The sequence below is a fragment of the Nyctereutes procyonoides genome, unplaced genomic scaffold, assembly GCF_905146905.1.
Source record: "Nyctereutes procyonoides isolate TBG_1078 unplaced genomic scaffold, NYPRO_anot_genome, whole genome shotgun sequence".
NCBI classification, from domain to species: domain Eukaryota; kingdom Metazoa; phylum Chordata; class Mammalia; order Carnivora; family Canidae; genus Nyctereutes; species Nyctereutes procyonoides.
In genome coordinates, this window is record NW_026575052.1 from 70,828,413 (window position 1) to 70,849,099 (window position 20,687).

Sequence of the window (20,687 nt, forward strand, 5' to 3'; positions counted from 1 at the left end):
TTGAACAACAATTACTACTCTCTAAATCAGAGCATTTTCATCCACCCAAAAAGGAACTACATATCCATTAGCAGTTGCTCTGTATCCCCCCTCCCCCCAATCCCTGGCAACCACTGATCTACTTCCTATCCCTATGTGTTTGCCTGTTCTGGACATTTCATATACATGGAATCATACTATATGTGACCTTTTGTGACTGGCTTCTTTCACTTGGCATAGTGTTTTCAAGTTTATCTGTGTTGTAGAATGTATCAGCATTTCATTACTATTAGTTGCCAAATAAGATTCCACTGCATGGATAGGCTACATTTTGTTTACCCATTCTTCAGAGTTTCAACATTTTACTTATTTCCACTTTGGGGCTACTATATATACTGCTGCTATGTCATGTGCAAGTTTTGGTGTGAATATGTGTTTTCATTTCTCTTAGGCATACACCTATGGAAGGAAGAAATTACTAGGTCATATATAATTCTATGTTTAACATTTTGAAGAACTGCAAAACTGCTTTCCAAAGTGGCTGCACCATTTTACAATTACACAGGCAATGGATGAGGATTCCCATTTCTTTATATACTATCCAACATTTGTGATTGTCTGTCTTTTTGTCTAGTCATCCTAGGCAGTGGTACCTTGTTTGTTGCAGTTTCGATCCATGAGACACACCCAGTCTCTTCTAAGACCCCTCCATGTGACTGAATACTGTGACTTATTTTGTTCCTTCCTCATGGCTAGTCAAAGGTTGTCCAGCATAATTTCAGCTTTGTCTCCAGAACATGCTTTTCAGAGAATGAATCTCCTACTTTTTTGCATCATTTGCAATCTGGATAGGTGGAGAATTTCCCCAATTTTTAACATATATGTTGTGTTTCATTACATTATAATCATTATTTTTGATGCTCAATTTCTCAAATCTTAAGTCAATGGAAGCCCTCTCGGGTTGACTAGTGTGTTCTTTTGTCATGGTCCTTGATGGCTTCCTTAATAATAAAGTGTCCCAGGCTCAATTTGGACATTTATTGCCTTAGATCTAGAAGCAGCCATTTCTGAAAGATGCCCAGGTTTATTTTAGGGGGAAATATTTTTAAAACTACAGTTTGAGGAGTACCTGAGTGCCTCAATCCATTAAGCATCTGACTTTGGGTCAGGTCATGGTCTCAGGGTCCTGGGATCAAGCCGGATGTCTGACTCCCTGCTCAGTGGGGAACCTGCTTCTCCCTCTGCCTGTGCCATTGCCTCTCTCTCTCTCTCTCTCTCTCTCTCTCATAAAGAAATAAAATCTTTAAAAAAAATAAAAATGAAAAAGTAAGGGCGCCTGGCTGGCTCAGTCTAGATCATGTGACTCTTGATCTCAGCGTTGTAAGTTCAAGCCCCACGTTGGATGTGGAAATTGCTTAAAATAAAACCTTTAAAAAATAACTAAGAATGAAAGAAGTAACAAATTTATACTACTATTTAAATTTTTTTTCTATTTAAAATTTTTTACTTGTATTCCTTTCACAATGAAAATTGTGGTACCTAACCACAGGAATGTAATATTAATCTGCTTTATCCTATGATTTCTATACATTTGAATTTCACTGTTTCTTTTATTTCAGCTTTCATGTCCTTAAAAATGAGATGTTTACTAGGCACACATTGTTTCGTCAGTTTGCAGTACTTGCTGATACATCCTTCAATTATATTGTAAGTACATATAATGTTTAGACACTGTCTCTTCGATGATATTTGTACATTTCTTTCTGTTCTTATTTCACATTCATTGAACCCCTATCCTTACAGACTCTGGAGATAGTACACAACAGTCATTCTGCTAGATACTAAGGATGTAAGACCGAGTGCCTGAACCCAAAGAGCTCAGTCTGATATGAGATATAAATATGTAAACAAATTCTTTCAGTACAATATGGTTGAACTATAATAGAGACAAGCAAAAAATTCATAGAAGGGGTGAACCTAGCTGGGAAGCATTTGTCAGTCTGACTACTTCTGGGTGTGGATGTAATGTAAGGAAATATCCAAAGCTCAAGGTCCAAGTATCCAGTCACTTCCAAAAGGGAAAAAGGAGGTAAAAGAATCTTTTCCTAGTACCAAGTCATTTATTTTTCATTCTAGAAGTCACTTGTAGATGAAGCCCAATTTTAAAATAGACTATTTCTTAACCTATTTAATTAGCTTTTATTTGGGAGCTATGATTATAAAACTAAATGATGTCCAGTGTAGAAATGTATCCAGTAAATTTCAAATAGTAAGAAAATTAGTGTGTTGTAAATGCTATTGAGCACCTGTCATGATGCTAAGTATTCTGGGGCAAGTCAGGTTTGTGGGAAAGAGCATGAGAAACACAAAATACAGACTCTTGCTTTAGGAGGTGTCCAATCTAAAATCACTCTTAAAATTTTTTTCAACCTTTTTTACTTTAAGATTTTATTTTCTAAATTTAAGTTGCTGCAGGATATGAAAGAACTAAGAATGTTGGCAAGATAGCATTAAATTATTTCTGATTTTTTACTAAATTTACCCGGTAATCTGAAACTTTTTGAGCTTTTAATAATTGACTCCTCTGAAATGTCCCCAGACTGGTCTACATAGATAAGAATATATAGTCTCTTTTTTTTTTCCTCCTTTTGGTTTTTCCTCTTTCAACTGAAGGTTACAGTTTCAATTGGAGTAATCCTCATTTCAGATATTTAATCAGCTGGACAAATAAAATATTGGTGGGCCCATGAGAATGATGTGCTAACTCAAAAATCGGGCTTTATTTTAGGATTACCTGACATAATGGTCTGGTCCAAATGTGAATTGGTGAGGTTTTATGAAACAGAATTCTAAAATCTCAAAGTTACACCGGTCCAGGCCCATTAACAGATCCAGTCCTTTTCTTGAGAAAAATCTCTGCCCTGCCCTCAATCTACCTTCTTGTGGAGGAGAGCTAGTGCTCCATCCAACCTAGAATATGTCCGTGTGCCATTACTTCTCTGGGATACCAGGCCCATGATCCTTATCTGTATGTCCATAAAGCATACAGGCACTCAAGACACTCATCAGAGTGGATAGCAAATATTGAAGAAAAATAGACAGGGGCTGGGGGAAAGAGGAGGGAAAGAGAGAGTGATGAATGAATGAGTTTTGGGTAACTAACATTTTTCCTTGGTTCCCTACACAGTATAGCCACTCATCCACTTCACAAATATTTATTGAGTGTCAACATGTACCAAGCACCATGCTCCGTGCCGGGAATGAGATAGTGCACATGACAAATAGAGCTCCTTCCTTTATAGACTATGTCATGAGAGCACAGACTAGTCTCTCTTGTAAACTGTTTAACTCACAGAGATTAGAATAGCACCTGACTTCCCAAGTAGAGAACATAGGTATTAATAAGGAAATATCAAACTTTAAATTACATAATTGAATAAATGCTATGAAAGAAAATGTTTAGTATTTCCTGACTAAACAAGTTTAAACAAGTTTATTATGAATGAAAAAATTAAGGAATTCTTTATACAATTTGGAAACTAACCCTTTGTCAATTATATGTGTTGCAAAATGCCTTCTTTCAGTTTTGGATGGTATTTTGCTATCTTTTCATAAATAAATGCTCTTAATCTTGATGTTAATTTAATTACTAATACTTTCTTTTTTGCCTTCACATTGTTTCTACCTTGTTTAAGAAGACCTTACCTAACCTTTTGTCACAAATATATTCTTTATGATTTTTAAATATTTTCCTTTGCCTTTCATGTTTAGAGGCTTAATCCCTCTAGAATTGATAGTGTATAGGAAGGTAGAAGTCTGATTTCATCTTCTTTTAATACAGAAAATCAACTGAACTAGCATCATTTATTAAAAAGTCTATCTTTTCCCTGGATACCTAATTCTACCTGTTATGTATATTATATTAAGGCTTCATATATGTAACAGCCTGTTTCTGTCTCTCTAATCTGTTCTACTGTTCCATTTGTCTATTCTTGTACTAATATGACACAAATTTAATATATCTACCTTTATTATGTCTTTTTCTGATAAGGCAAATACCCTTACCTTGGTGTTGATCTTTGCATTTCCATATAAAGTTTAGAATCAAATTGTTAATATTCACAGAAAAAAGCAGAAACATAAGAAACAAAAAAATTAAATTGGGATTTTGATTAGAAGTTCATTAAATCACATCAATTTGGCTACAGTTGACATCTTTACAGTACTGAGTCTTCTAATCCATAAGCATGCTATTTATTTTGTCTAGATTTGATTTCAGTAGAGTTTTATAATCTTCTCCACAGTTTAATAAAATTGTTGTTTAATTTAATATTAGATACCTTATATTTTTACACTACTCTATTCTAATGGGTGAGTTGCACATTTCTTCATGTAATTTGTATCAATGTTGCTTTATATAATTTGAAGATGTGTTATTAGATGCTTACTACTTTAGAATTATTATGTCCCCTCTGATAAATTGAACATTTTACTGTTATTTTATGATCCTCTTTATCTCTACAAATGCTTTTTGCCTTTAAGTCTGTTTGCTTTATATTACTATAGCTGCCTACCTTTTTGTAGGTTATTATTTTCATGTGTTTTTTTCTGTTCTATCACTTTCAATCCTTTATATGCTTATGCTTTAGTTGTGACTCTTTTAAGCAGTATATAGCTAGTGTTAGAATTTGTTCTTAATCCAGTTTGACAAATTTCTGTCTTTTAACTGGAGCATTTTGGGATCCCTGGGTGGCGCAGTGGTTTGGCGCCTGCCTTTGGCCCAGGGCGCGATCCTGGAGACCCGGGATCGAATCCCACGTGGGGCTCCCAGTGCATGGAGCCTGCTTGTCCCTCTGCCTGTGTCTCTGCCTCTCTCTCTCTCTCTGTGTGTGTGTGTGACTATCATAAATAAATAAATAAAAATTAAAAAAAAAAGTTTAACTGGAGCATTTTTTCTATTTAAATGTATTGTGGTCATTAATTCATTTGCACTTATTTCTGTCTTATTTTGTATTTGTCCCTCTTTTCTATGTTTTTCTCCTTCTTGCATTCTTGTGAATTGGCTAATTTGTTCTCATATGTCCTTTAGAAAGTTATAAACTTTATCAGGAAAACCCAAGGTTTTATACCTTTATCATCCTCCAGAACAGTAAGATTTCTTTAAGCAATTAAATTGAAATCACCATCCACTGTCAGTCTATTAGGCTGTGATGTCATATATTTTAGTTCTATCTGGTTTCCTTTATCCCCACAGCATATTATTATTATAGGTTTACTTGGTTAACATTTGAGTTTACTTATATATTTACCACTTTCTTTATTCACAACTCCTTCTTGCATCTCAGACCTTTCATCTCCCGACCTCTTTCCTTATGTGTGAAGTGCATTCATTAGAATTTCCTTTGTGGGGTTTTGCTGGTGGGTAACACTCTTCAGTTTTTATTTCATGAAAAAAATGTCTATTTCTGCTGTTGTTGGAAGATATTTTTGCTAAGTATAAAGTTTTGGGTTGATGGTACTTTCTCTTTGCACATGGAGTGTATCATTCCATTCTCTCTTAGTTTCCATTGTTAGTAGGGAATTTTTCTCTTTTTTTTTTTTTTTACTGTGGTTTCCTTAATGTTAATTGCCTTTTCGTCTCTAACCACTTTTAAAACTCTTCTTCTTTAATGTTCTGCAATTTTACCATGATGTATCTAGTTGTAGATTTCTTTTGTTTATTCTGCTTGAAATTCATTGTACTTCTTGAAAGTGAAGATTGGTTTCATTTGTTTGTTCTGAAAAGTTTTCAGTCACTATTGATATTTTGCCTTAGCCCTACTATTTCTTTTGAAACTATACTTTGTCTTTCTGTCCTCTATAGTCCATAGTTTTCTTTTATATTTGGCCCAACTTTGTCTCTGAGCTGCATTCTAAATAGTATATTCCATTCTATCTTTAACTTTATTAGGTATTTTTCAAATATGTGTCTTTTTTTGTTAAAATTGTCACCCAGGGCAGCCCTGGTGGTGCAGTGGTTTAGCGCCGCTTGCAGCCCAGGGCCTGATCCTGGAGACGCTGGATCGAGTCCCGCGTCGGGCTCCAGGCATGGAGCCTGCTTCTCCCTCTGCCTGTGTCTCTGCCTCTCTCACTCTCTCTGCATCCCTATGAATAAATAAATATAATCTTTAAAATAAATAAATAAAAATAAAATTGTCACCCAAATTTTAATTTCACTTGTTATATTTATCATTTTTAAGCAATGCACAAATAAATTTTGTTTGGTTCTTTTTTTCAAATATGTTTACTATTTATTCATCATCAAGCTTTGTTTTTCATTTCTTAAAATATATTATACACACCCATTTTATATTCTATGGCTGAAAATTCCTGTATCTGAGGATTAGAGGGTCTGATTCCACTATCTTTTGTTTCTACTGCAGCCACTCATGATGTATGTAAAGATTTTTGATGATTTTAATGATGAGCTGTTCACTTTTCCTTTACAAGAAAAATTGAAGCCTGAACTGAAGAGGAATTCTTACATAAAAGATTTTAATGTGCTTCTGTCCATTGCCATGAGCACCATCACTATAGAAGTATATTAAACTAAATGCTTTTAGCCTATGGTGTTTTAGACCACAGGTGAATTCAGCTTATAGACAACATGGACTAGTTATTGATTAGGAATTCTCAGGAGAGACTTTTTCTTCTTTAACTAAGGGCCCACCCTTGGACATTTTCCTTGCAAACTGCTTGGGAGAGCCTTACTTGAAGTTGCATTTAACCCTTACTGTGGTTATAGTCTTGTTGTCCCAAATGTATAGCGGGGTAGACATTTGTTACTACACGTTAGGTGGGTCTTGGGCTCCAGAGTCATAGGACCCTTTGACAACTCTTGCATTCATTCATTAAGTTTGATGAATGCCTTCAAAGTGAATTGTAGCTCCAGGATGGAAGACTTAGGTTTCCATCTTCCCTTAGTCTTAGACATGCATATTCTTGATTTTTTCATCAGCTTTTGTCTACATTTAAGAGTATTAGAAGAGGAAGTCTTATTTGGATTTAAACGTTCCTCTTGTGTTTTAATCACCAGTCATCTTTCCATAACATATCCATAATTCCTTTCCATTTTATCTTACCTTATTCTTTTCCAGAGACTTCTGCCTATATTTCCTAGAGGCCATTTATTCTTATACTCTTCTTTGGGGCTCAAAATCTCCATGAAGTTTTCCTCTAGATCTCATAATAGACCTATTTAAAACTATATACTTCTTCTGATTCCAGGATACTGTTTAAATGATTCTATAGTTTTTTTTTCATAGTCCCTGTTTTATTTATTATTTTCTCATCCTTGACAGGATGAGACATATTGAAACCTAATATTATCAACTGCATTCTCTTGTGTATTGCTTAAATATGTCTTTCATACTTACAATTGGAAGGCAGATTGTATATGCACAGCACCTAATTCTGATCCAAATTTTACCAGGATTTTACCATTTTCAGTCCTGCCATGGAGGTCACATTTCCTCCTACACTCACTACTTGAACATATGAAATGATGAAGAACATTAAAAACTTAAATTCCTAGAAGTCATACATTTAACACTGGCTTCTTTTACCATTTTCATGAAAGAGTTGAAGGTACTGAGGGAAGGACCCATATGGCTATCTGGGAGAAGAATTTTCTAGAAAAGGAAAAGGCCATTGGAAGACTCTAATATGGAAATGTGCCTTACATGCTTGGAAAGCAAAATATCCAGTGTGCCTGGAGCAAAGTGAAGGAGAGAAAGCAAAGAGAGAAAATACCAGAGGAGAGATCCCTGGGTGGCTCAGCGGTTTAGCGCCTGCCCAGGGCGTGATCCCGGAGTCCCGCATCGGGCTCCCTGCATGGAACCTGCTTCTCCAACTCTGCCTGTGCCTCTGCCTCTGTCTCTGTGTGTCTCTCATAAATAAATAAAAATCTTAAAAAAAAAGGAGAGCAAATACCAAAAATGTGGTCAAAGGAATCATAGGCGTTTGATTTTTTTTAACCCTGTAAAATTGGGACCCTTTCAGAGCTTTGAGCAGAGGAATAAGATGATCTCACTTAACATTTTAAAAGTACAATTCTAGCATCTATAGAGGGCTTAGGGAGAAAGAAGCAGGTTAGGAAGCTATGAAGTGATACTGGTAATATGATAGTACGGCTTGGATTGCCTTTGAAGAGGAAAGAGACAAAATGAGGCAGATATATGCCTGCAGTACTACGTAGTACTATGTACTGTATGGTACTAGATTTTTAGGTGTACATAGCAGAATGGATGGATCCTGAAAACATAATACTTAGTAAAAATACTTAGTGCTTAGCAAAAGAAGTGGGAACACACAAGGAATACTGTGCTTCACTTTGAATCTAAGATGTGCTTAACATTGGTTCAAGGTTTTATGACTCTAAAAGAGAAAAGTGCTGCCAATTATACTGTAACACTCCATCTATTACAGGATGCCACCCAATTTTAGGGATATTAAATACCAGAAGGCTTTGCCTTAGAATCAACAAAATAGGATAGCACATAACACCACTAGCATAAATTAAAAAGCATGCACAAAAGTATGTATTTTTGCAAGAACATATCCAAATAAAAGATACACATAAAATATTTAAATCGTTTCTTTGGGGTGGTAACAAAGAGTGGGAGTGGCTATGGAAAATAGAAAAATACACACAAACAGCCCTGTGTGCATGCATGTATATATCACACAATTCAAGAGAGAAGCCCTGAATATGGAAAACTTGGTATAAATCGCCACTATTCATCCATGGACCTGAGAGCTCTTCTTGATTTAACATGCTTAGTGTACCTTTCATCCTTTTCACCTGCACATGTTTGTTGTTGTAATTTACTTTGCAATATATGATACTGGGAACAATTCTGCTTGCATGCTGCTGCTCCTGACCTCCTGGAAGATATACTTTTGGCTTTTCACCATTCAGTTCCCAGGAATTAGGATCAATCCTGCCACAGCTTCCTGGAGCAAGGAGGTGATAGGGACACAACTCTGTGATACCTGGTCAGTTACAAGTTGTAAATCCCAAATGGAGTAGAGATCATCAAAAGGAAAGAGAGTCAAGGGACAGAAGATAACTATACTTGGGGTAAGCAGAGCATAATGAGGAAACTAGTCAAATCTCTAAGTTATACATCTGAAATTAATGTAAGACTGTGTGTCAATTGTACTCAAATTTAAAAAAAAAAGAAAAGAAAAGAAAAGGAAGTAGAGTCAGAACAGCCATTGAAGAAAACATTTTCTTGAATTTTCTATCAAAGTAGCCCAAATGAGGAAGAGGTCCATCTATTCCATGGATTTCAAGGAAATGATTTCCCCAGCCCTATTTAAGCAAATAAATTAAGACCTTAGTTTTCGTGTCTTGGTTAATTAAGGACTGAAGAACATCCTACATCCATTTGATTTGATAATACTTCCTCTTGATAACAAAATCCATACCTTCTACGCCTTTCAGAAATTGAAGCCTTTATTCGTGCAGTCTAAATTGAACTCGATGACAGGTTCTACATCTTCTGGAAGTGATCATACACCTTTGGTAGGTAGATTATTTTTTCTTTCTTAAACATTTAATTAGTTGCTATTATTCAACCTCAGTAATGAAACTTTTTGGTTTACCTGCAGATAGATAAGGACCTGGATGCAGTCAGTGATCAGACATTTTCCCCCTCTTTATCAAAAGGTAAGAATCTTTATTGTTGGGGAAAAAGGCTTACACACAGAAGGGGTACTTGGTCTAGATTGACCTCTCCTCATATTTGTTATCCTGAGGCATTTGGAATTCTAGGTGAATGCATGGCTTTTTTTCAGCCAGTTTATAAAACTAATATGTAGGTGTGCTGAATAAAAGAATGCTAATATGCATTTCTGAATATTGGCCCCTGCTAATTGAAAATGAATTTAATCATATTTCAAAACTAGAAACTATCTCAATTGGGATCCTTTTCTATTTTATTAGTCAAACTGCCAACAAACCTGAAACTCCTGTTGAATTCCCATTTGTCCATTTTAATAACTAGAAGAAAAGTTTGACTATTGCTCGCATACTTTATCTGCCATCGGTCCTTACAGGGCTTTAAACTGGATTCTTTTGGAACTAAAAGTATGTTTTGTCCATAAGCTTCTATAAATCTTCAGGAGATAGCCATGCTTCCTTTTCTCCATTAAACAAGTTAGATGAACAAAATATATGATATTATTAGTTTGTTTTTTTTTAAAGATTATTTATTTACTTATTCATGGGAGACACACACACACACACAGAGGCAGAGACACAGGCAGAGGGAGAAGCAGGCCCCATCCAGGGAGCCCAACGTGGGACTCCATCCCAGGTCTCCAGGATCATGCCCTGGGCTGCAGGCGGCGCTAAATCGCTAAGCCACCCAGACTGCCCTGATATTATTAGTTTGAATTCCTATTAATGATGATAGCCAGAGTCAGTAATTTCTGTTTTTCATATCTGGGAATTTTTAAAGGTAGAATTTTACAATAAATATTTATGCAAGTGAGAAGTATGTGATAAGAATTTAAATCCTTGGGATGCTTAGGTGGCTCAGCAGTTGAGCGCCTGCCTTTGGCTTAAGGTATGATCATGGGTGCAGGAATCGAGTCCCACATCGGGCTCCCCGCAGGAAGCCTGCTTCTCCCTCTGCCCATGTGTCTGCCTCCCTTTCTGTGCCTCTAATGAATAAATAAATAAAATCTTAAAAAAAAGAGTTTAAATCCTGGGCCCTAATTTTAAACTACTTTTTAGAAAAAGTTTGTATTTATCTATTTGAGACAGAGAAGAAAGAGAGAGAGCGAGCATGAGTGAGGGGAGGGGCAATGGCAAAGGGAGAAGCAGACTCCCCCCTGAGCAGGAAGCCCGATATAGGGCTCAATCCCAGGACCCCAAGATCATGACCTGAGCCAAAGGCAGACACTTAACCAACTGAGCCAGCCAGACACCTGTAAACTCTACTTTTTGAAAACTATTCTACTTCAGCAGAGAGGAACCTTTCTTCTGGGCTTCCATGCAACAGAGAGGCTTTTTCTGTAGTGCTCACATTATAGGTAATATCTGTTCTTAAGGTGCCTGCCCAAGGTACAAAGAAATCTTCCAACAATCATAGGGCTGCCATTTAGAAAATAGTAATGCCCAGACTCTATAACACAGTGCCAGATTGCAGAGTGGCTACCTTTTAATGATATCAATGGTTAAATAAGGTTAGAGAAAGAAGACTAGATCTGTTGAGTTATTGGAAATTCTACTTACACAGGTAAGTTACTTCTAAAACATCGTAATGTATTAAGAGAAGAGAGACTCTCATGATTTATCATAAAAATCTAGATTGTTGAATTTGGAACCTGTGGCTGGCCTGACATTTTAATTACAGAGTTTCATTAACAGCAGCATCCCATACCCCAAAAGATTCAATTGAGGATTTTGCATCCAAAATTGATTGCCCACAGACAACCAAACTGTTTTTCAAATGTCCATTTGAAGTGGTACACATGAACCTTTGTGGCCACCTGGAGTAAAAGGCAGCCCCAGCTGAAACAAACGTCATTTCTTTGCCTCCACCCTGAAAATGCAAAAGATAGAGTTATTTCTACCTTATCTACTGAAAATCCTCCTATGATTCATTAGTCCGCTCCTTTGCCTTACTAGGTAAAGTCAAATGTAAATGCTTTTTTATGATCCATAATCCTGCAGTACTCCACAAAGATCTATTATTCTGAATATTAATCTGCATTGCAGAGGAGATGTATATAACAATGGTCACACCACATGCCTTGGGACAAAACTCTGAAATTTCTTTACTAAATCTCTGATACAACTTTGATATGTCATGTTGTTCTCCTTAAAGATAATGTGGGGAAATAATCCAGTGAACAGAATTTTCTGGTTAAGTTCCAGTTAATCCAAAATTTACTAGAAATAAATTTTCTATTTGTAATGAATAGAAATGAATAAATGAATGCCAGGAGGAAAGCTGAATTACAATTTGCTAAGTCGAGGAGTAACTGACTTTCATTAGCACACAGATTATGGCTACTGGATGATATTCACACTAGACATACAAAGGGCCAAAGTATCTTCATGAAACAGGTCATTCCAAGTTTTTCAGATCCTTCAGATGCTTGAGTACCCCCTTCGGGACCCTAGGAAATAGTTTGATTCATTATTACTATTTTCCAGCACTAATTCACAAGTACATTATCAAAGAGGTGTTTAGCCACATGGTTAGTATGTACCTGGTTTATAGACAAATAATTATTTTCTGTAGCATGGGGTATTACTGTAACCTATCTGGTAATGGACCCTGAATCAAACTCTTTAAAGTCACCATTGTATTGAGTTCCATTTTTTAGACTATGTAAATAGAATATTAATATTTTAAATACTTACTGAATATTTAGCCTCCCTGTCAACAGGATCCTCAGTGTTACACCAAAGAACCTAAGAGTTTCCTCAGTTATACTTTCACACTACAAGGTTCTTCTAAAATTTAGGTATAGTTAACATTTAGTGGATTTAGGTACTACTGTAAATGTCTTTCATGTTTTAGCTTTAATCCTCACAAAACCCTAGGAGGTTGGCACTCTTGCCTTCCCCCAGTCAACCTACAGAGATAGAGAGTTTACTAGACAGAGTTGACTAGGCTACCAGAGTTATACCACAAATAGGTGATGCCGCTGGATTCAAGCCCAGACAGGGTGGCCCCAGGGCCCTGGCTTGTCACCATTTAATTATATTGACTTGTGTCAAGTCAATGCATGACCAATCGCCCCATTCTCAACCACATGCAATGGGAATATATGAGATATAGCAGAGAGGCCATGGAGGCTGACAGACTTCACTTCTCACCCTAGCTCCAGCCACTTACTGACATCATCTCAGGTCCCTCTGCTGTGGAAAATGGGAATGGTGACCCCACCTCATAGCTTTGTGATGAGGATTATGTTATGTGCCTAGCTAACCCCTATTTCTCTGAGCTATTGATCATACTTTCCCCAAGTCCCCCAAATGAAGTCTGCAAACCGATCACTTAGCCCACCACACCAGGGTCCTAATGTCCTCAGCAGTAGAATGGCCTGATGATTTAAAAGAACCAGTCTCTCCTCTGGTTCTTCAATAATTATTTTTCTACCAACATAAGTATAAGGATTAAATTGATCATTAGTATCAAAATATACAGTAGGTATTTTGAAAACAGTGAAATAAAACATGTATAGTTTAAAACAATGTTATATCAGGTGATCCATCTTTTCTAAGCAGATTGAAAATGACTTTTTGTTATATTGCAAGTTTTAATCCAAAAATTCTAGAGGGAATGACAGATTCACTAATGAAACGTAGAAAAAGAGATAAATAGCTTAAAAAGAGAGAGAGATAAATATATCCTTGTTAATATAAGGGAATAAAAAATGAGGTATGATACGATCTGCAAAATTTCAAAGCAGTTTTTACGCAGTAGTAATGATCCCAAGAGAACCCAGGTAACATTATTAATTTGTTTGCTACTTAACTGTGATAAAATTTGGGATCTGAGCTACCCATTGTGTACTGTGCACTGCCACAGATTTTATGTACTCAAGAAGACCTTTCTCACAGTCCAGTAATTAGGTGCTATTGACATTGTAATCTTTGGAAATGTTCTTAATGAGCCCCAAAGACACGAATCTCATAGATAAAACCTCAAAGTAACACTGACCCTTTAAGTGGCTTTGTCAGTAAGAGAAAGCTCAAACATAAATATCTGAAGCACAGAAGAAACCCAAATTTAAACGTAGATTACATTGTTTTGTTCATTCTCTGAGATTTTTGGGCAAGAAACATTGAAGAGGTGATTTTAAAGGCTTTTAAAGACTAGTGTAACAATTGTAATATATTTGAAATAAGTAAAAAAGCTTTTATTTCACCCTTTGAAGCTCTGGACTTGAAAAGTGTTTGTTTTTTTTTTTAAGTGTGTTTCCCACCAACTTGTAAAAATAAATACTGACAATGGAGTTCAGTTGCCCCTGTTTTTAATGCAAAAATAATTTTTAAAATCACTTAGAAATTGCAGCTTAAAAGATAAAAAGCAAAAGAAATTTCAGGAATAGTGTAGGCATTATTTTACAAATTATTTCTAGATTTTAACTATAATTAATATAATTTAGTACAGTTTTCAAATTTATTTTCAAATGCACATTTTATAATATCGCCACATTTTCTACGTATGAATATAAGCAATATATAACATCATTTAGCATGTAATTGATGGCTATTAAAAATGTTAGAAGAAAGCATTAATCCATAAATATGAGTTAAGTACCAGGACTAAGCTAATTTACTAAACATAATATATTAAGAGGTCTGTAAGGGTTAAGATATCACTGCCACCAACTTCTCTACTATTTCCCTATTGTCAGGGAAATTACCAAATACCTATTACCAATTACCTATTATTCAAACAGTGTATTTTTAATTTATAGATGACATCCTTGTCTTTGAGATTTGGGCTGATTCTCAACTACCTATCCTCGTGAATTTTTCTGATTTTTCCTACCGATATTCTAGAGATTATTTTCTCCTCGAGTCATGGGATTTAGGATATTACATGGTAATGAAAGCCTGGAATGTTAGCGGTACATCTCTTAAAACACCTTTCCAAATACAATGAATTCTCAGTGACATAGAAAAGAGTCAGGACACCTGGGTGGCTCAGCGGATGAGCATCTGCCTTCAGCTCAGGGCACGATCCTGGTCCTGGCATGGAATCCTGCACCGGGCTCCCTACAGGGAACCTGCTTTTCTCTCTGCCTATGTCTCAGCCTCTGTGTGTCTCTCATGAAGAAATACAATCTTTAAGAAAAGAGTCAAAATGACCAGTTGGGTTAGAGAATTAACCACAAAAATCAGAAGTTCTCTATCTAGCTAGGACTTTGTCCCTGGGTCAGAGAGATTAAAAAATGAAAAAAAGAAAATGAAAGGTAATCTCTCCTTTGAAAACACAGTGTCAATCGTTGACATAAGTAAGCAGGCAAATGACTGTGAATTTGTGAGATCATAAAAACTGAGTAGAAAAGAGGGTTAAGACATGTGTATTTTAAGAAGTACTTTATTAATTCGATATCAGGACTGTCTTAGGGTAATTTAAGTCTAGCGATGCTTTTAAGTATATGCGGGTAATGTTTCATTTAATAAATGCCACTAAACACATTCCTAATTATGCCCCAAACTGATTCTTCAAGGCATAAAACACGAGACAAGAATGCATTCTTTTAAAAAAAAAAAAGATTTTATTTATTCATGAGAGACACAGAGAGGCAGAGACATAGGCAGAGGAAGAAGCAGGCTCCCCATGGGGAACCGATGCAGGATTTGATCCTAGGACCCTGGGATCACCACCTGCGCCAAAGGCAGACACTCAACCACTGAGCCAGCCTGGTGGCCCCAAGAATGCATTCGGGGGTGCTTCATTGTTCATTTGTCGGACCACGAGGCGAGTCGGATCCCAAACGTTCCCTGCCTAGTTGCTGCCCTGTTAGTTAAGAGGCCTTCTAAACCATGTAAGCCTTTATGGTGTTAACAAAATACTGAGAAAGGGTTTAATTAGGACAGAGATGGTGGGTATTACCTTTTAAACTTAGGAATGGTTCTATTGCAGAAATCACCAAGTGTTGTAACATACAGTGTGTAGATTCATGCAAATCTGTGGGCATATCATGTGCGCCCTTAAGGAGATAGAAACGACATCTTTGAATGCGAAAGATAACACGTGAATATTATGTTCAACCCGAGGAACCCAAGTTTGGAAACTGAGGGAATAAATTAAAAGCAGGTATTTCCATTAGTGTATCAGAGTATCAGTGGACTCCAGTCTTCAGCTGAGTATGTTCCTGGCAAGCACAACTTCTTTAATGTCGGTTTCTCATCTTAAAAGAAACAAGCACATAGAAAAAGGTAGGCCATGGGGAAAAGTGAGTTGTCCGCAATTAAATTCTACACAGTGTAAGATAGAGGTTACAAAAAAATTATAAAATAATCTTATGATTTGTGTTTTCCTCTCAGTAGGAATGAATTGAGGAAAGATCCAATTTCTCCATACACATATTTAATGCAGAAACTATTTTGATTTTTATTGTGTTATAATTCAAATGCTGAGAAAACATAGGATTACATTACACTTGGCTCTGTTAGATTTTGCCATGTTTGATTCATAGAAGAAATAAAACAGTGAAGGTTGAGTTGAAGCTCCCTGACAGTATTTCTTCTCTTCCCTCCCCAGAGGAAACCACTGCCCTGATTTTGTGTATTTTATAATATCTCTGCATATCTGTTTTTGCATATTTTATAATATTTCTGCATATATATACTATATATAGTTATTTTGCATATTCTAGAATATTTCTGCATATATATATGACCATATATATAGACCATATAGTCGTTTGACATATATAATCACCTTGTATATTTTATAGTATTTCTGGATATATATGACTATATATCATCATTTGACATGTTTTCAATGATTATATAAATGATAGTGGAATGTATAGATTCTTTTTTCCCTATGAATGTTATATTTCTAAAATCTAATTACAGTATTGTGCTATAACTTGGTTCATTTATTTTACCTGTTGTATAGTATATTCCACTGTATGATAGTCTACAATATATTCATTTTCCTGCTAATGGGAATTTAGAAGATTTTCAATTTGTTGTCATTGTAAACACCACTGCTATAAACATCCCTGTACATTTTCATAGTCATAAGGCTGAGAATTTCACTACAGTAAATTCCTAGAAATGGGATTGCTTAGCTGAAGAGTATATACATCTTTAACTTTATGTGATACTGTCAAATTGCGCTACTCAGTGGTTATGCTAATTTATACTTATGTGAGAGGTTTCTGGGTTTGCATTGGTCTGTATTCTTATCCTTGAGATTGTCAACTTTTTAATTTTTGCTGCTCTAATGGATGTGAAATTATCTCCCATTTTTTTAATTTGAAATTCCCTGGTAACATGAGAGAATATTTTTGTTTGTTTATTGACCATTTTGGCTTCCTCTTCTGTGAATTTCTTGGTTTTAGTAGTTGACTATTTTTATATTATTTGGTTGTTTTTCCTTTTTAAAATTCATTAGTGGGAGTCTTTTTTTTTTTTTAATTCACGAGATACACAGAGAGAGAGAGAGGGGCAGAGACATAGGCAGAGGGAGAAGCAGGCTCCATGCTGGGAGCCTGATGCGGTGCTGGATCCCAGGTCTCCAGGACCACGCCCCGGGCGGAAGGCGGCGCTAAACCGCTGAGCTACCCGGGCTGCCCCATTAGTGGGAGTCTTTTTTTTTTAAAATAATAAATTTATTTTTTATTGGTGTTAAATTTGCCAACATACAGAATAACACCCAGTGCTCATCCCATCAAGTGTCCCCCTCAGTGCCCGTCACACATTCACCCCCACCCCCCGCCCTCCTCCCCTTCCACCACCCCTAGTTCATTTCCCAGAGTTAGGAGTCTTCATGTTCTGTCTCCCTTTCTGATATTTCCCACACATTTCTTCTCCCTTCCCTTATATTCCCTTTCACTATTATTTATATTCCCCAAATGAATGAGAACATATAATTGTCCTTCTCCGATTGACTTACTTCACTCAGCATAATACCCTCCAGTCCATCCACATCGAAGCAAATGGTGGGTATTTGTCATTTCTAATGGCTGAGGAATATTCCATTGTATACATAGACCACATCTTCTTTATCCATTCATCTTTCGATGGACACCGAGGCTCCTTCCAGTTTGGCTATTGTGGACATTGCTGCTAGAAACATCGGGTGCAGGTGTCCTGGAGTCTTTATATATTCTGGCTATTAGCCCTTTGTCAGTCACATGTTTCACAAATATCTTGTCACTGTCTATAGCATGTCTTTCAACTTTACTTTTGATGGTTTTTGTCCAACCAAAATATTTTTTAATTTTATGTGATTTTATTTTTCAATCTTTTAATTTATGAATTGTTCTTTATTATCTATTTTAGATTAATTTTCTTAGTCTAAATGTATAAAGTTAGCCCTACATAGTCTTCTAAAAATATTACCAATTTGTTTTTCACACTTAGATGCTTTAAAGCAGCAGAATTTATTTTTGTAGATGAAATTATTTTGGACCCCAATTTTTTTATTCCAACAGAATAGCAGATTACCCTATCAGCATTATCTGGCTCCCCAACCCCATGATTTGTAATGCTGCCTCTGACAAGTTTCCCTGCAAGTAGGGGAACTTTCTAGGCTCTCCATTCTGTGCAGTTGAATTATTTGTCCTTTTTGTTCTAATACCAAAGGGTTTTTTAAAAAGATTTTATTTATTTATTTGAGAGACAGTGCATGAGCAGAGGTGAGAAGTAGAGAGAGAAAGAGAAGCAGACTCCCAGCTAAGCAGGGAGCCACATGTGAGACTCAATCCCAGGACTCTGAGATCATGACCTGAGCCTAAGGTAGATGCTTAACCAACTGAGCCACCCAGGTGCCACAATACCAGAGTTTTAATAACCTTGGTTTTAATATAAAACTTGATATGTGGTTCAACAATTCCCTCTATCTTGTTCTTCAAAATTGTCCCAGCCTTTCTTGGTTTTTTACTTTTTCCTATGAATTTTGGGTTTACCATTTCAAGATCCATGAAAAAACTCTTGATAGTTTGATTTCTTTGGTGTATTCTAAATGTTTATCACTGTTGAGTCTTGGATTCTGTATTTTCATCCTGCTTCCAGCAAACTTGCTGATCTCTACTGATTCTAATAGCTTGTCTGAAAGTCTCATCACTTATTTAGACAATCATATCATCTATAATTTTTTAAAGTATGTCTTCCAATCTTTATATACCACTTATTTTTTCTTTTCTTTTTCAAAAGATTTTATTTATTTATGAGAGAGAGAGGCAGAGACACAGGCAGAGGGAGGAGCAGGCTCCATGCAGGGAACCTGACATGGGACTCCCTCCCAGAACTCCAGGATAATGCCCTGAGCGGAAAGCAGACACTTAACTGCTGAGCCAGCCAGGTGTCCCTGTTTTTACTTTTCTTATTGCACTGGTTAGTATTGTCACTATGATGCTGAACAGAGCAGTCAGTGGTACTCTTGTTTCTCTCTTAATAGGAAATCCTGAAGTGTCACCACTGCAATACCATTAATTATATTCTCTATGCTGTACTTTTTTCTCTGTGACTTATTCTTTCCATAACTGGAAGCCAGGACTTCCCACTCCACTTCACCCATTTTACTAATTTCCTCACCTTCCTCACCTCTAGCAACCAACAGTTTGTTCTTTGTATTTATAGGTCTGTCTGCTTTTTGTTTGTTTATTCCTTTATTTTGGTTTTTAGATTCCACATGTAAGTGAAATAATTTTGTCTTTATCTGCCTTATTTCACTTACCATAATGCCTTCTAGGCATTTTGTTGTCACAAAAAGGCAAGATCCCATTCTTTTTTGTGACTGAGTAATATTCCATTGTGTTTATACACCACATCTTCTTTATCCATCCATCAACATGCTTGGATTGCTTCCATATCTTGGGTATCTAAATAATGCTGTGATAAACATAGGTGTGCATATATCTTTTTGAATTAGTACTTTTATTTTCTTTGGTAAATACCCAGTAGTGTTTTCATTTTCTTTGGTAAATACCCAGTAGTGGAATTACTGGATCATATGGTAGCTCTATTCTTAATATTTTGAGGAGCCTCCATACTGTTTTCCATAGTGGCTTCACCAACCATTTCTATGAACTGTGTACCAGGTTCCTTTTTCTCTATATCCTCACCAATATTTGTTATTTCTAGTCATTTTGATTTTAGCCATTCTGACGTATGTGAGATGGTATCTCATTGTAGTTTTGATTGAAGATTAGTGTAGTTGAACATATTTTCACGTGTCAGTTGGTCATCTGTATGTCTTCTTTGGAAAAATGTGTACTCAGTTTCTCTGCCCATTTTTAATCAGATTATTTGGGTTTTTTTTTTAGTGTTGAATTGTGTAAGTTCTTTATGTATTTTGGATATTAACCCCTTATTGGATTTATCATTTGCAAATACCTTCTCCCATTCAGTAGGTTGCCTTTGTTTTCATTGATGGTTTCCTTCACTACGCAAAAGATTTTTATTTTGGTATAGTCCCTGTAGTTTATTTTTGCTCATTCCCCTTGCCTTAGGGAGACATATCTAGAAAAATGTTGCTATGGTTGGTGTCAAAAAATTATAAGCTCTATTTATTTTGTTTTAATGTATACATTTATGTATATGTGTATGTTTTGTATGTGTTAAAAATTATTAACACTGCAATAATTTGTTTAGTGAAGGCCTATTGATGGTAAATTCTGTTTTTCTTAATTTTCACCTCACTCTTGATGGTAGTTGAATGAGATATGAAATTTTCAGTTGTTTTTTCCTTCACATTTTGCTATTTATACCATTGCCTTTGCGTCTCTGCTCAGGGTTATGTTGAGTCTGTTGTCAATTCGTCAATCATTTGTGATCATTTTATATTTTCTTTCTGGTAGCATTTATTTATTTATTTTTAACGATTTATTTATTTATTTGAGAGAGAAAGAGATGGGGGGAGGGGCAGAGAATAAGGGAGACACTGAAGTAGACTCTGTGCTGAGTGAGGAGCTTGACACACAGGGCTCAATCTCACAACCCTGAGATC

At 36.0% G+C, this 20,687-nt stretch overlaps 1 protein-coding gene across 1 annotated transcript in view; it reads left to right on the forward strand.

Moving 5' to 3' along the window:
- CUNH10orf67 (chromosome unknown C10orf67 homolog) overlaps window positions 1-20,687 on the forward strand; it is a 158,055-nt gene that overhangs the window by 126,071 nt on the left and 11,297 nt on the right. The window contains exons 13-15 of the mRNA XM_055332670.1: window positions 1,599-1,686; window positions 9,467-9,547; window positions 9,634-9,691. Coding sequence (XP_055188645.1) covers window positions 1,599-1,686; window positions 9,467-9,547; window positions 9,634-9,691 — 227 coding nt within the window. The remainder of the gene's footprint in view (window positions 1-1,598; window positions 1,687-9,466; window positions 9,548-9,633; window positions 9,692-20,687) is intronic.